At 33.0% G+C, this 14,002-nt stretch overlaps 1 protein-coding gene across 2 annotated transcripts in view; it reads right to left on the bottom strand.

Annotated features, from left to right (window-relative positions):
- ATAD2B (ATPase family AAA domain containing 2B) overlaps positions 1–14,002 on the bottom strand; it is a 119,068-nt gene that overhangs the window by 33,485 nt on the left and 71,581 nt on the right. For both annotated transcript variants that reach the window (XM_037528444.2, XM_054701325.1), the window contains exons 18-20: positions 12,651–12,837; positions 2,082–2,267; positions 197–332 (exon numbers count right to left, since the gene is read on the bottom strand). In XM_037528444.2, the coding sequence (XP_037384341.1) occupies positions 197–332; positions 2,082–2,267; positions 12,651–12,837 (509 nt within the window). The remainder of the gene's footprint in view (positions 1–196; positions 333–2,081; positions 2,268–12,650; positions 12,838–14,002) is intronic.

The following is a 14,002-nucleotide window of genomic DNA, read 5'->3' as shown; positions in this document are numbered from 1 at the left end:
TGAGGCTGTAATTCCCAACTTTCTCAAGTTATATAAACACAATGGTGTCTTCCATGTATGTCTATCTAGAAATATACAGAACCTGAAAAACTATCTTTACTTGATGAAGAAATGGTTTAAACAAAAAAGACTCTAAGAAAGAACATATCTTAACTCTACCCCACCCGCATTTTCTGAAAGACTTTAGGCACTTTACCAGTGTGTTTCCTTCGTGGTGGAGCCATTGATGCCTGATGTAGAATCAATTCTTGGAAAAACTTTCTTCTGTCTTCTTCAATAGGCCTTTGAATATATAAGACCTCTTCATACTGTATTCTAAAGATACATTTAACCTACATAAGACATAAAATATATAATGAATTAAAAACTTACATATCATAAATTACATACTTTACATAATTTAATAATTACATAAATTACAATTTCTTCAATTTCCAGTACCACTTTCAAAGTTCACTAAATTTCCCTTTAGGATTAGGGTTACCTAGTCCTGGGCTATGAGGTTGAAAGGTTCAACCTCGTAAACTAAATATGATTGGAAAATGATCCAGCTGTCCAAGTCTTTAATAAAGTATACATTTGGAAGACTCAGAAGATAATAGCAAAAAGGACAGTTGAATGTAATAGTCAGATGATAATAATCTCAAAATAATTTTCACATAAGAGCTTTAAAGTACCTAAAATCTACAATAGAAAGCTGAAAAGATGCTAATAACACTGTCTTCCCTCATGCTGTTTCTGCACTTCCTCTGATTTCCCTTCCTGGGATCTTTCCATACCAAGTCTGTTCCATTATATCCTAGGGAATTTTTATTTTGCTACAAATGAGCTACTTTTCTATATCTTCACAGAATGCTGTACCATAATAACACCTTCCATGTAAAATTAAGTCAATCACTCTCATATCCCTCACAGTTGCTTCTACCTGATGATTACCTATCTCTCATTTGTACAAGTGTTCTTTAAAGATTGACCCCAGAGGTTCCCACGCAAGACATGCTTTTTAAATTCTCTTTACATCTTCCACATTTGTCTACACACTTTATATGTTTTTCTAGATTCATTTTGCACTGCTAGACAACAAGCTCACTGAGAACAGAGACCATTTCTTACGCATCAGTTTTTGATATGGTACATACTAATGTATACACTAATGCTTACTATGCATGTCTGAAAGAGTAAAGCTTGTGATTTGGTTTCTTAGCCTACATCAAAGTGGAAGCTACAAATTAAAAAAGGGGGGAAAGGCTACTAATGTGGAAAAGTATGAACCATACAAGTGTGGAAATACTGGAATAAAATTCAAGTCATCAGATTTTAGTCCAAATTTAACTATACATTTGTGGCAATTTTTGAATAATATTTCAATTTGTCATATCTAAGCACTTACTGAATTGAAGACTGAGAATTTCACAATATTTTAACAAGTCTTCACAATAATAAGGTATATAGGAGTTCCTGATTTAATGGAGGAAACTTGGATGTGAAAAGGTTTTAAGTAATTAGCTTAAGATCACAAAGTGAATAAGTACAGAAGACTAGATTTGTATAATCTCTAAAGGCCTTTCCAATTGTAAAATTCTAAACTAAAAAAGAAACAATGAGAAGCAGACATATCAAAATTCAAAATTTGGGTGGGGAATTATTTACCTCAATCCAAAATCAAATCTTTTAAGAGTTAATAAAATTTCACCTTGTGTCATTTTGGAGACTACCTTCCTATATAATTCCTTCCAAACCTGTTATCTATGATTTTCTGGCTTTTCTTTGAAAGTTCTTGCAAGCAAATTAACCACCAAACATTATTACATGCCAAATATCATGACAGACACTGCCACTATAAACAAAACAAACAAACAAAAAAATACACTCATTCCCTGCCCAAGAGTCACATAATAATGCAACATGATACTGTACCCAAAGTGGGATACCAGGTAAAGAAAGAGAGGAAACTCTGAAAGGGTTAACTGATGAGATTTGATGCCATGACCCTGATTTTGTAGTAACTAAAGTGTGTCAAATTAACAAGGTCAACTATTTCAAAACACTCTAATAAAGAAAGATACTTAATCAGTTCTTACCTCTTCAGGCAGTTCACTGTACATGGTTTCAGAGGTAGACAATAAAAATATAGGTGAAAATGATGGTATGTCTTGCAGCAATGTCAGAAAAGTTGCTCTCACAGTTTCACTGACAGCTTCCCACCAATCACCAATGTGAGGCATGTAAACAATACTAGGTACTGTTCTTCGAGCTTCACGAAAAATCTAATTAAGGAAACAACCGGAATTAAAAACTCAAATTGTTATTCAAAAGACTACCTAGTAACCCATAAATATATGAATGTGTCAGGACTGTTACTGTAATGATTCTTAGTCCAAATATTTAAGTTGTTCAAGATATGATGCACAAGTCTTACATAAAAGTAAGTACTTGTCCCACCTTAAAAAAGGTGGGGGGGGGATGGGTTTTTTTTTTTTTTGCCATTTAAGTATTCTTAGTCAATATAAAAAAAGATAGTAAATTGCTCCACTCATCACATAAAGAAGGCAAATCACCACAATAAAATATGCTGCAAATAAAGAGATAAAACATGCACCTATGTCACCCATATCCCAGTGATATCAGTAAACTTTACACACACACACACACAAAAAGGAACAGTTTACACACTTGTGCACACTGTCTAAAAATCACTCAAAAGGAATTAAACATTTTATCCAAGATGTACCATATCTTTGAGCTTAAAATTAATCAACCACTCGCTGAACCATTTGCTCACCTACCATTACCTTAATTCAATCTCTCATAGTCACAAAAAGCATTTACTTCTCCATAGAGCAAAAAATAAATTAGCAAAGAGCTCTGAGACACTCCCACTGCAGAAAATACAAAATAGAGTTTCCTCAAGTGTTATAATCTTAACCATAACTGCAGATCCACTCTGCCAGCATACACCAATAAGGACCAGGGTCGGCTATTAGGAAGCTGCGAAGCAGGACTACTGTCCTTTACAGACACATCAACAATACCTCAATAGCCTGTCAACAAATTCTTGCATGTTAATATGCCATGTCTTCACAATTTATAACAAGTTTAGGAATATATGTAAAAATCTTTACTTAAGGTTTATATTTCTGAAGCTCTCTATTTTTCCTTATTTTAAATACATTTCAATATTCAATATATAGAAATGAAAATCTAATATTTGAAATCACTAGGATTATCAGAAACATTCTTAAGAAATAGAAGGGTAATTTTGCTTTAATGAGTAAGCCTACCACTTGCATAATTTTCAAATACTACATTTTTTTTGTACTAAACTTGCTATGCAAAATTTGTTTCCAATTCAATAAATCTAAAGAAAAAGAATCAAATTAAAAAAATCTCCCCTAAACTGGAAATGTAGATCTTACAATCACTCACATCAAAAGTAGTATTTGCTCCGGCCCTTCCTTTAGTATTTGCATATCCACCAATCCAGAACAGTTGTATAGTACAACTCCTTCACAGCTCTCAATTTTTAACCTTTTCTGCAAACACACCCTTTTATCCTGGATTTTGAAAAGTCCAAGAATTATTGTTTTCCAAAATTCTTTTTAAAGATTCATAAGAGAAAACCAAGCATAAACACTGGTGAAAGGAAGGAACTACACAGGAGCACAGAGGCAAGTGAGGCATTTGATTCAAAAACATAAAAATGTACTACATGCCACCCATATAAGGCATGGTTTGTGGAAGGCCCCATGACCAACAGTTTTTGTCTCTTTCCAACTCCCACTCTGTGCAGGTATAACTAGGGAGTCGGCAAGAAAAGAAAGGTGATTATATAAAATAGATGGACAGGCTACGGTTTGCTGAGAATCCTCAAAAAACTAACCACTTAAGTGAGTCATGCAAGTTACCACATGTCCAGAGAGATTAAAAAACAAATGCTTTGAAAAAAATTAAATTTTGCCTTTCATTCTAGTACTTAAATGCTGGATCTATTGAGAACCTTTAGCTGCTAACAAGTATCAAAGAGTATGGGCAAAGGAACAGAAAGTTAAGTGATAATAAAAACTGAGTCAGAAGTAAAAATGAAGTACTGTAGATGTTTTAAACTTATTTGCAAGACGGATATAGTTTAGCATTACCAACTCTAAAGAGTTGAAGGGTATTTTCTATTTCTTTTCTTCTTTCCAGCCAATACTCTAAAAATTAACAAAATGACCATGATATTCTATTAACCTTTTTTATTATAATTTTGTAATCTGTGGTAACGACTTTGGAAATTCTATTTGAAACCTACAGGTGAAAAAGAAAAAAACCTAAGACAAATACAGAATGATTCATGAATGGATAATTACCTAAATTGAGAATTGAATTAACTAGATATAATACCAATATGCAGGGATTCTTTTTAAAATATTTCTTCCAAGCCTTTAAGGGGAAAATATTCTTAATTTTCAGAAAAATTTAAAAGCACTATTAAAACAACTTTTATTTTTAATTCCTCCCTGTTAACTCAGAATATTAAAATAAATGGTCATATTCTCTTTAAATAGCCAACTTGTTCTAATTCTCCAGTTTTTATAATGAAAACTCAAAACAGTCTGAGAATAGCATTTAAAAATTCAGAAAAAAAGGTTTAATGCTATTGCGCTTTTTCTGTAATGTAAAAATAGCTCTCTTCAGCAATTTGGGGGTTAACTTTCCAAGTAGTGGAATAAGACACGCTCTGTAAAATCAATTAACCAGGTAATTCAGGGTAGAAAATAAAGCCTAGTTTTAGTGAAGCGGCAACTGTCTTAGGAACAAGTGGTGCCATTTGATAACTAGAAAAATACTCACCTATGGGTGTCTTGGATTGGTGGATGTGCAAGGTGTAGTAGAAAACAGAAAAACTGTTATAGAGAAAAAAAGACAGTAGGCCAAATTACTGAACCAACCGTTTCAAAATACCTCTGACATGACCAGCACTCTTGCACAAATAAAATGAACAAACACCAGCAAGTGAACTGTTCATTTTGAGTCTTTAAGTAATATACCCTATTTCCTTCTGGCTTCTTCATGCCCCAGATATCACGGTCCCTTCTATCACTGATAGTCCCTTTTAGGATTTTTTTATTTAAAAAAATCGCTAATTACTTCCCCTGAATATTAAGCATATGAAAGGCAAAAATCAGGCCACTGAAGCTGAAGGACTCCATACAAGGAAGCTCTAATAATAGATATTTACAAAATCTTATATCAAAAACTAAACTTTCAAATCAGTACTTAAGACTGACAAAATGGTCAGTGCATGAAAACTCACTGTATATTAAAAAATTAATATACAGCTTGTAACATGCCATGTTCTTTAGAAAGTGAAAACTAGAATTTTACTTTTTTTATCTTATTTTTATATTCCCCATAAAATTGCAACCCCCTTATTTTGACCCTAATCCCTCTTTTCCCCGCCCCTCGACCCCCCATAGAGTGTCTCTGGTTCATAGTTGTTTGTTGATTTTGATATTTTCTTTCTTATAGTTATTCTTTTTCCTGGTCCCTTATTTAAGTTTTCTAGATTCCTGCTATGAGTGAGACCATCCGGTATTTTTCTTTTTCTTTCTGGCTTATTTCGCTGAGCATGATCCCTTCCGGCTCCATCCATGTTGCTGCAAATTGCATGTATTTATCTTTTTTGAATGCTGAGTAATATTCCATGGTGTATATGGACCACATCTTCTTGATTCAGTCATCTATTTTGGGGCATTTGGGCTGTTTCCAAAGCTTAGCTATTGTAAATAGTGCTGCTATAAACATAGGGGTGCAGGTGCTCTTTGGAACTGATGTTTCTGTGTCCTTTGGGTAAATACCTAGGAGTGGAATTGCTGGATCCTATGGAAGCTCTATGTTTAGTAGGTCAAGAAATCTCCACAAAGCTCTCCATAGTGGTTGGACCAGTTTGCACTCCCACCAACAGTGGAGGAGAGTTCCTTTTTCTCCACACCCTCGCCAACATTTGTTGTTGCTAGTTTTTTTAATATGTGCCATTCTCACTGGTGTAAGATGGTATCTCATTGTAGGAAAACTAAAATTATTTTAAATACAAAACATGAATGAAGCAGAAAATGCCTAGCCAGTAAAGCGTTCGCTTTCCTAAAAGGATAGGCTATATTAGAAAGACGGAAACAACTTTTTGTCATCAATAAACATCTAAAATTTGTCTTGGTCAGATTATATACAGTATTATAAATATGCTGAAATTATAATAGCTATCTATAATAGCTAGTTATTATAGATAAGAGGAAAATCTTAGGGCTAAAATAGTCTCAACTTTTATAAAAAATTAAAGTGATTAATTTTTTATACCATGCTATCACAAACCATTAAAATAAAGACTATACCTGAAATACAGACAACTTTATTCCACATATACCACTTCACCCCATTTATATTCTATTAACCTATAATTTATTAAATATTTCTTAATAGGTATTATCTGGGATCTGAAGATTCAGATTAAAGGAAAAGGGGGCCAAATTTCTTTATAAGCATAAGAACCAGCATGTCATAAAACATAACCATGACTAGAGTATGTGAACTATGGCTATCATGCAAGTCAACGTTTTATGAAAATTAAATAATCTACATTAATTTCCTGATATTTTCATTGCCTAAGAGTTTTAAGAATCTTGTGAAGTATAGGATAATTTTGTTTACCACTCAAAAAAAAAAGATTTTGCTTTGGTAAAACACAGAAACTCAAGTTACAAACACAAAAGCATCCAAAGCAGACAGAGACGGCTATGGAGAAAATCTAGAAACTCTATACACAAATGCAAAAGCACCCTAAGTACACACATCAGAAAGTATATTAATTCCCTTGGGCCTCCCTGGTGGCACAGGGGTTAAAGTCTCTATGCTACCAAGCTATCTCCAGCCACTGAAGCATGATCTCTGGCCAGGAAGCTAATCCACATGGCCCAGATCTCTTCTGTCTGGCCTGCTGCTCCCCTCAGCAGTGTATTTCAATAGACCCGCCTATTCTGCTCCCTACTCTGTCTCTGGTGAATCCTCTCATTCCTCTGCACATCTGGCATATACCCCAGTTCTTGTATACATAAATAAATCTTAAAAAAAAAAAGTATATTAATTCCCCTAGTGTTACTTAACCAAAAAAGATTTCCCCTGTGAATTTCAGATAAAATTTCTTGCTGGGGAAAGAAAAACACAAAAATTTTCACTAAAAAAAAGACCTATTGACATTTAAAATTATTTTTAATGCCATTCAGTATGACAAAACCCCCAAGCTTTTGACAGCTACATATAAATTAATTCAACCATACTTGTAGATAAATGGAAAAGATAAAATATAACACACTCAAAAAATCCTTTTCCTAAATCAACAGTAAGAATAATATAAGAGGCAAAAAAATACATTTCAGGAAATTGGAAAAGGGGAATCCTAGTTTTGTCACTTTTTAAAGAAAGCTAACACACGTAAATCTTTTACTACAGAAACTAACATCTCCTGCCTTATTAAACTGAGTGATTAGTTATGAATTTAATGGGGCAGCCATGAATCTTCCAGGTTAGAACAGGGTTTTCCATTCTCTTCCAGAGTCTTTTGAAGACTGTACAATGTTCACTAACATACAGACACAGACACACAAACAGCTACTTTATGAACTCTGGCATTTGTCTCAGTAATAAATGTTGAACCAATGATGAACTAAAGTACTACATTTTAAAGTGTGATCTAGTAAAAATCTAGAACAGTAACACCTGGGATGCACGTTTAAAGTACAGATCCCTTGGGCTCAGCCCAAATTTAATGACAGAATTTGTGAGTGTGGAGCCAGGGAATCAGACGTTTTTATAAGCGCACTAAATCTTAGAAACATTGAGAAAACCCTATAACATATACTAAGTCCTTCAGTTTTTAACCCAACAAATCATATTAATGAGTACCCACGGTATCAGAAAGAGAAAGAAAATTTGTAATATAAAGACTTGTATGTAGATATGTTCAAAGAAAGGAGATATAATTAAACAGGATTCCCACAGGCTAAAGAAATACCAAGTAGGGTTCTCCCCCATTTCATCTTCTCTCACATATAAATACAGATCTTTAAAGATCATTTAAGACTACTTTCCTTTAAGGCTGTCTTTCACGTTCGCATTACACTTGTAAAGAACTCAATTGAGTATCTAGAGTTTGGGAGAAAGAGAAAAGCACAGAAGAATGACTTACCACTGACTGAAACTTCACATTCCACATCTACTTAGAAATAATCCTGCCTATTGGAGGACTTGTTCCCAAGGGAAAGAAGGCAGAAACAGAATATAGAAGAAAAGGGTTTTCCCACCACTTCAGTGCTCGTATTCGTAAGTTCTCTCTTCCCTGGGATTTTATACCTATTTATAGACAAACTTGCCAAAAAAAACTTTCTTTCAAGAAAAAATTCTTGTCTCATTATATAATAGGCTCTTTGGGGATAATTTTGTTGGAAAGTATTATAATTATGAACTTAAAGTAATTTTAAATATGCATTTAAGATACAAAAAAATCAAGTATAAACTAGGACAGTTTCTGATTGCTGGCCAGTGTTCCAAAGAAGTCTGGGCTTCTCACTAAGTTGCTGGGTGGTCATTCAAAAATAAGCTCCACTAGTAATGGGACAAAGCAGAGAAGATGAAATGACCTGATGTCTTTTTTCTTTTTGACACAAAGATCACCCTTAGACTGATATACATGCCACTTTTTACTAATATTTCCATCATCTTTCCGTATCAGTCACTGTATATCTAGCTGATCCATGTTAATGGTTTTACATTTCTTTGTATGTGAGGATATACCATAATTTATTTTGGAAATTCACCATTAAGGGATATTTGGTTTGTTTCTTTTTTATGTCTCCTTTTGTTAGGCAGTTATATACAACGCAGTAATGAATATATTGGTACATTCAGCAGTGAACACTCACAGCTAATGTATCTTTAGGAAAAAATCCTTAATGTACAAGTCCTAGGTCAAAGATATTATGTACTTGAATTTTTAAAAGACAGTGTTAAACTACACTCCAGACTTGTTAAATAAATTTGCATTTCCACTAACCAGCATGTCTCACCTCTCCACCGCAAGGCATTACTGACCTTATTTTTACAAACCTGATTGCTGCTATGTAATAGTACTCTGTTGCTTTAACCTTTTTTTTTTTTTTTATAGAGGCATGTTTTTTTTTATTTATTTATTTGTTTGTTTGTTTGTTTGTTTATACATGCACTGGGTACAGTCAGAAGTGTGGAAGGGTGAGAGAATTCACCAGAGCCAGAGCGGGGAGCAGAACAGGCAGAAGGACCGAAGTACACTGCTGAGGGGAGCAGCGGGCGGCAGGAGAGGTCTGCGCGCCATGTGGGACCCTCCTCCAGTGGCTGGGGAGCAGCCGGGGATCGAACCGGCGCCGCAGAGGCCGCGGGCAGCTTCGCAAGCCAGCACTCAACCGCTGCGCCACCGGGGAGGCCCCTTTAACCTTTTTTTTTTTAACTTGTAAGTGAGGCTAACAATATTTTCAAATTTTTACTGTCTGCCTTTTCTTTTTTTCTCTCACCTGTAAATGGCATGTTTCCTATTTTGCCAGTCTTTGTATTAGGCTGTCATTCTTTTTTCTTATTGAATTTAACATCCTTTTGTATATTTAGGAAACTTGTCCTTGTTACAAATATAATTTTACCAGATATCTATTAATTTTATTTAAAGAATGTTTTTGCCATGCAAAATTAAAAATTTTAGAGTCAAATTTGTTTATATCTTTTTATTTCCTAACTTTTGTTCATTGCATATAAATGACTTTCTCATGTTCAAAATAACAAATATATGAACTTGTGAATTCTCCTAATATAAGTAATAGTTTATAGTTTCATTAACAACCTAGAATTTATTTTTGGACTACAGAAAAAAGGACGGAAATCTAGTTTTGTTTTTCTTTTTCCCCCTCATAAAGGTAGCCAATTTTTCCAGATAGATAGATAGATCTATCTATCCCATCAACTGGTATATGTTGTCATCCTCATCATTACCACCATCAACATTTACTAATTATCATTATCATATCATCATTCTCATATGCTCAAGATCACCTTATCTTTATCATAGGCTAAATTCTCATTTTTATACATACCTCAGTTGTGAATTCTCTCTTTTTTCTTATGACTTTGCTTGTTTACCCCTACATATGTAAAAATTCTTCATTACTGTAGTTTTATTACCTCTTCAAAAACCAGGTATGGCTCCTTCATTATACCTTTTCCTCTAGAATTGGCCTTATTACACTTGTATTTATTTTCCAGAAGAAACACCAAGCAATTTTTTAACCTCTTAAATTTTGCAGTTACTGTAATTAAGACTGCACTTAATTTGCATATTATTTCAGAAAAGAACTCCCAGCTTTCTAATTTTGACTCTTATTAGTCATTCGTTATCAAAATAGCAGTAGTAGTACCAATAAACATTACAACAGCTCACTTCTCCTGGGTACTGTGTGCTGAACCTACAGAATGGGCTTATTTTAGTAATCACAATAACCTTATATGGTATTATTTTCTTAATTTCACAGATGAGGAAATTAAGACTCAACAAGTTAAGTAGTATGTGCAGTCACTGAGATTTTAATCTGATTTGAGTCCACACTTTGTGACATGAGTCCATGCTTTGAATGCTGCATAGAAATTAAAAAATAAGTTGTATCTTTCATTTATTCAACTGTCCTCAACTGAATATTTACATTTCTTCTTTAGGCTCAGCTCATTAACTGTCTAAGTTAACTTCTAGGTAAACTTAGTTGCTATTTAAAATGGGACCTTCCGTTCTATTTCTAAATTGCTCTTGTTTGTATAAAATAAATTACTAATTTTATAATATTAATTTTGAATGTGTCTAACTGACAGAATTCTCTTATTGTCCCTAATTGCTTTTCAGTTGATACTACAAGTTTTTCAAATAGACAATCACATCACAGGCAAATATGTATTACTTCAGTGCATCTTTGCCTCTCTTTCTCTCTCTCTCTCTCTCTCTCTCTATATATATATATATATATATATCTCAATACTAACAGAATCAATCTTGCATGCCTTAATAATGGAATATTGTTCTTTTATGTGCGCTAGATCCATGTGTAATATTTTCTTTATGATCAAAATCTAAGTGAAATTAGTCTACAGTTTTCTGTTTCTTTTAAACTTTGTTATCACTGATTTTGCTAGTTTCACAGGTAGCTTTCTTTCTCTCTGCTTTTGATCAGTTTAGAACCAAAATGATCTTATCCTTTAAGATTAAAAGAATTCACTTGTGAAACCATCTGGTTTAAGGTGTAGAGCTTTTTAGACACTTGCTCAATATCTTCTTCCATCACTAGTGTTTTTGCTGCTCTTTCCTATAGGGTAAATTTTGCTAATTTACAATTATATTTTATATTAATCAATTGAATTAATTTCAAATACTACTAAGTAATTCTCTTACTTGCATACAAACTGCAATAGTTATGACTCACCAAAAAGGAGTAACATGAGCCAACATGTAAGTCAACATTATTGGAGTAACACAGTCAAATTGAGTTAAATGCATAAACATGGAGCAAACTACAGATATATGACGTTTTATTGAGGTCTTGGGTTTTGAAAAGACACTTTAAAATAGGGTTTATATGTAGAGAAGCACTGCTAGAATGTTCATACCCAGAAGACTGTGAAAAATTAGACTGACATTATTAACTGTCTAAAAAGTATATGTGCGTATATTATATGTATTTCTATGAGGTACAGAATGGTTTCAATTAGGTTGAATATGTTTTAAATATTTATAAATGCCACTGAAAAAACAACAAAATTGTGTGCAAGGCTCTTAAATGTTACTACTCAGGTCATTTAATCTCTAAAAATAGGCTACATATTGAAGTAGAGAGTGGCATTCCTCTAATTTATTTATTGGAAACATTAATCAAAGATTTAATGAACACTTACTTTGAATTGGGTACTGTATCACAGTGATACACTGTAACACAGAAATAGTGAAAACATGGTCCTTTGGCTCAAAAAACTGATGCCCTATTCCATAGAACCAATGTAATACACTTTCAATAAATTCAGTTGCACATTAAAATGTCAAAAAAATATAAACAGTCCCATTGGAACTTTGCTTCACAAACCAGCAAATACAAAATAGCTGAAAACCAAATATCAAACACACTGGACTACTGATACAAATATCTATAATTTTACAATTGGTATTACTTCTCTATGTTAATTTTAATTCCCAGTATCTCAAAGCGAATTTCATTTCCCTTTCTATGATAAAGATCTTAGTAAAGACTGATTTTAGAAAGGCTCTGGAATTAGTTTTGAAAAGAATGGAAAAGGCAAAAGAAACACCTTTTCTATGATGTTTAATGAAATTTTAATACAAGAAACAGGATATTAAAATTTCAGAAACATATCATGAGAAAAACAATGAGTTCACTTTTAACAAATGTTATATCTCAAAAGCATCCTTTGCCTTTATCCTAGAATACTAACGAATAATCAACAAAAGTCAGTATTTGTATTATCACTCTTTGAAAAAAATATAAATACTGAGCTAGAAACAATAAGCAAATTGGAAATACTCTGAACTGACACAAACCTACCTGTGCACATGATTCTTCAGGTGTTTTGGCACTAACTGAATAAAGTGCTGGAAGATCTAGTCTGTGCACAGAGAATTTTTCTAGAGTGTGCAAAAGTGCTGGAGCAAGGTGAGAAGTTTGACCTGAGCCTCGTTCTCCAGACAGCAATAACCTTGGCCTGTAAGAGGTTGGCTGATGATATGGTGACCTGCAATACATGTAAGACATAATAATTATGTCAAAACCATATACTCTAAGGATCAACCTGAAATATTAGACAAAATATTTACATTAAAAGAATGTAGTTCCAAATTAGCAGAAATGTGTATCTTTCTTATTTTTTGTACAGTGAATTATCTTTAATTAGTTTTAAAATGTTGATCTCTCTAACCATATTATTAACTTAAGATATGAAAGTATAAAAATCCATCCCCAAAGAAAGTAAAAAAGCATCTGGGTGTTCATCCTATCATGCCACATATATTAACTCGGAAAATGCTTCAGACACTAAATGTCATTTAGTCACTAATGATTCAAGGTGAAATATCAAGAATTTCACTTCTCCAACAAAGAGGTGCCTCTGAAAATTACCCAACATGTAGGTATTTTTATGGTTAAAATAGTAAATTTTATGTATATTTTACCATGATTTTTAAGTGGGGTGGGGGGAGAGTAGGACTTTACTGTGTCACCAAATTTTGTTTTGGGATCAAAATTAGCTGCTCTTACCCTAATACATGATATCTAAAGCCCCACACTAAAGAAGGCAAATTTAGGATCACATATAAACCAAGTTCATCTTGAATTCTCAAGATTCTGTAGTACCAAGTTTATCAACTAGCACTGTAGATAAAGCAAATTTAAAATGAAACTAAAGGAAAGAAATAGGAAAACACTGTTACTTCTAAAGGATATGATTATATACTGGAGAAATCTAAGAGAATCAAGGATAACTGTCAGAATCTATGAAGTAACAAGACAAAGATGAAAAAGGAAAAATCAAAAGATTTCCTAAACACCAATAACAATATAAAGAAGGAAAGGAGATCCTATTTATAACTGCAAAAATAATACAAATGATAAACATGTTAATAATTTTAGCAAGGTAAATGTGAAACTATATAGATACATTATAAGATTGAATGTAAAGATGCTGCTTCTTCCTAACATACATATTTTTTACTTTATACATTTAAAAAACACAAATCAAAAATCCCAAAAAAATTGGGGGGAGGAGGGAAGCAGAGATTTAAAACTTATTCTCAACATAATGTGAAAAAATACTCAAGAACATCAAGAAAATTTTGGAAAAGTGTCCAATTTTAGAACATTTAAATAAAGTTTTAATAACAAGCATTTCACAAAGATTTCTT

Source organism: Talpa occidentalis, unplaced genomic scaffold, assembly GCF_014898055.3.
Source record: "Talpa occidentalis isolate TD23 unplaced genomic scaffold, MPIMG_talOcc4v2.1 talOcc4.5, whole genome shotgun sequence".
Classification (NCBI taxonomy): Eukaryota; Metazoa; Chordata; class Mammalia; order Eulipotyphla; family Talpidae; genus Talpa; species Talpa occidentalis.
The sequence above is the reverse complement of the archived record's forward strand: the minus strand, read 5'-3'. Positions and strand labels throughout refer to the sequence as shown.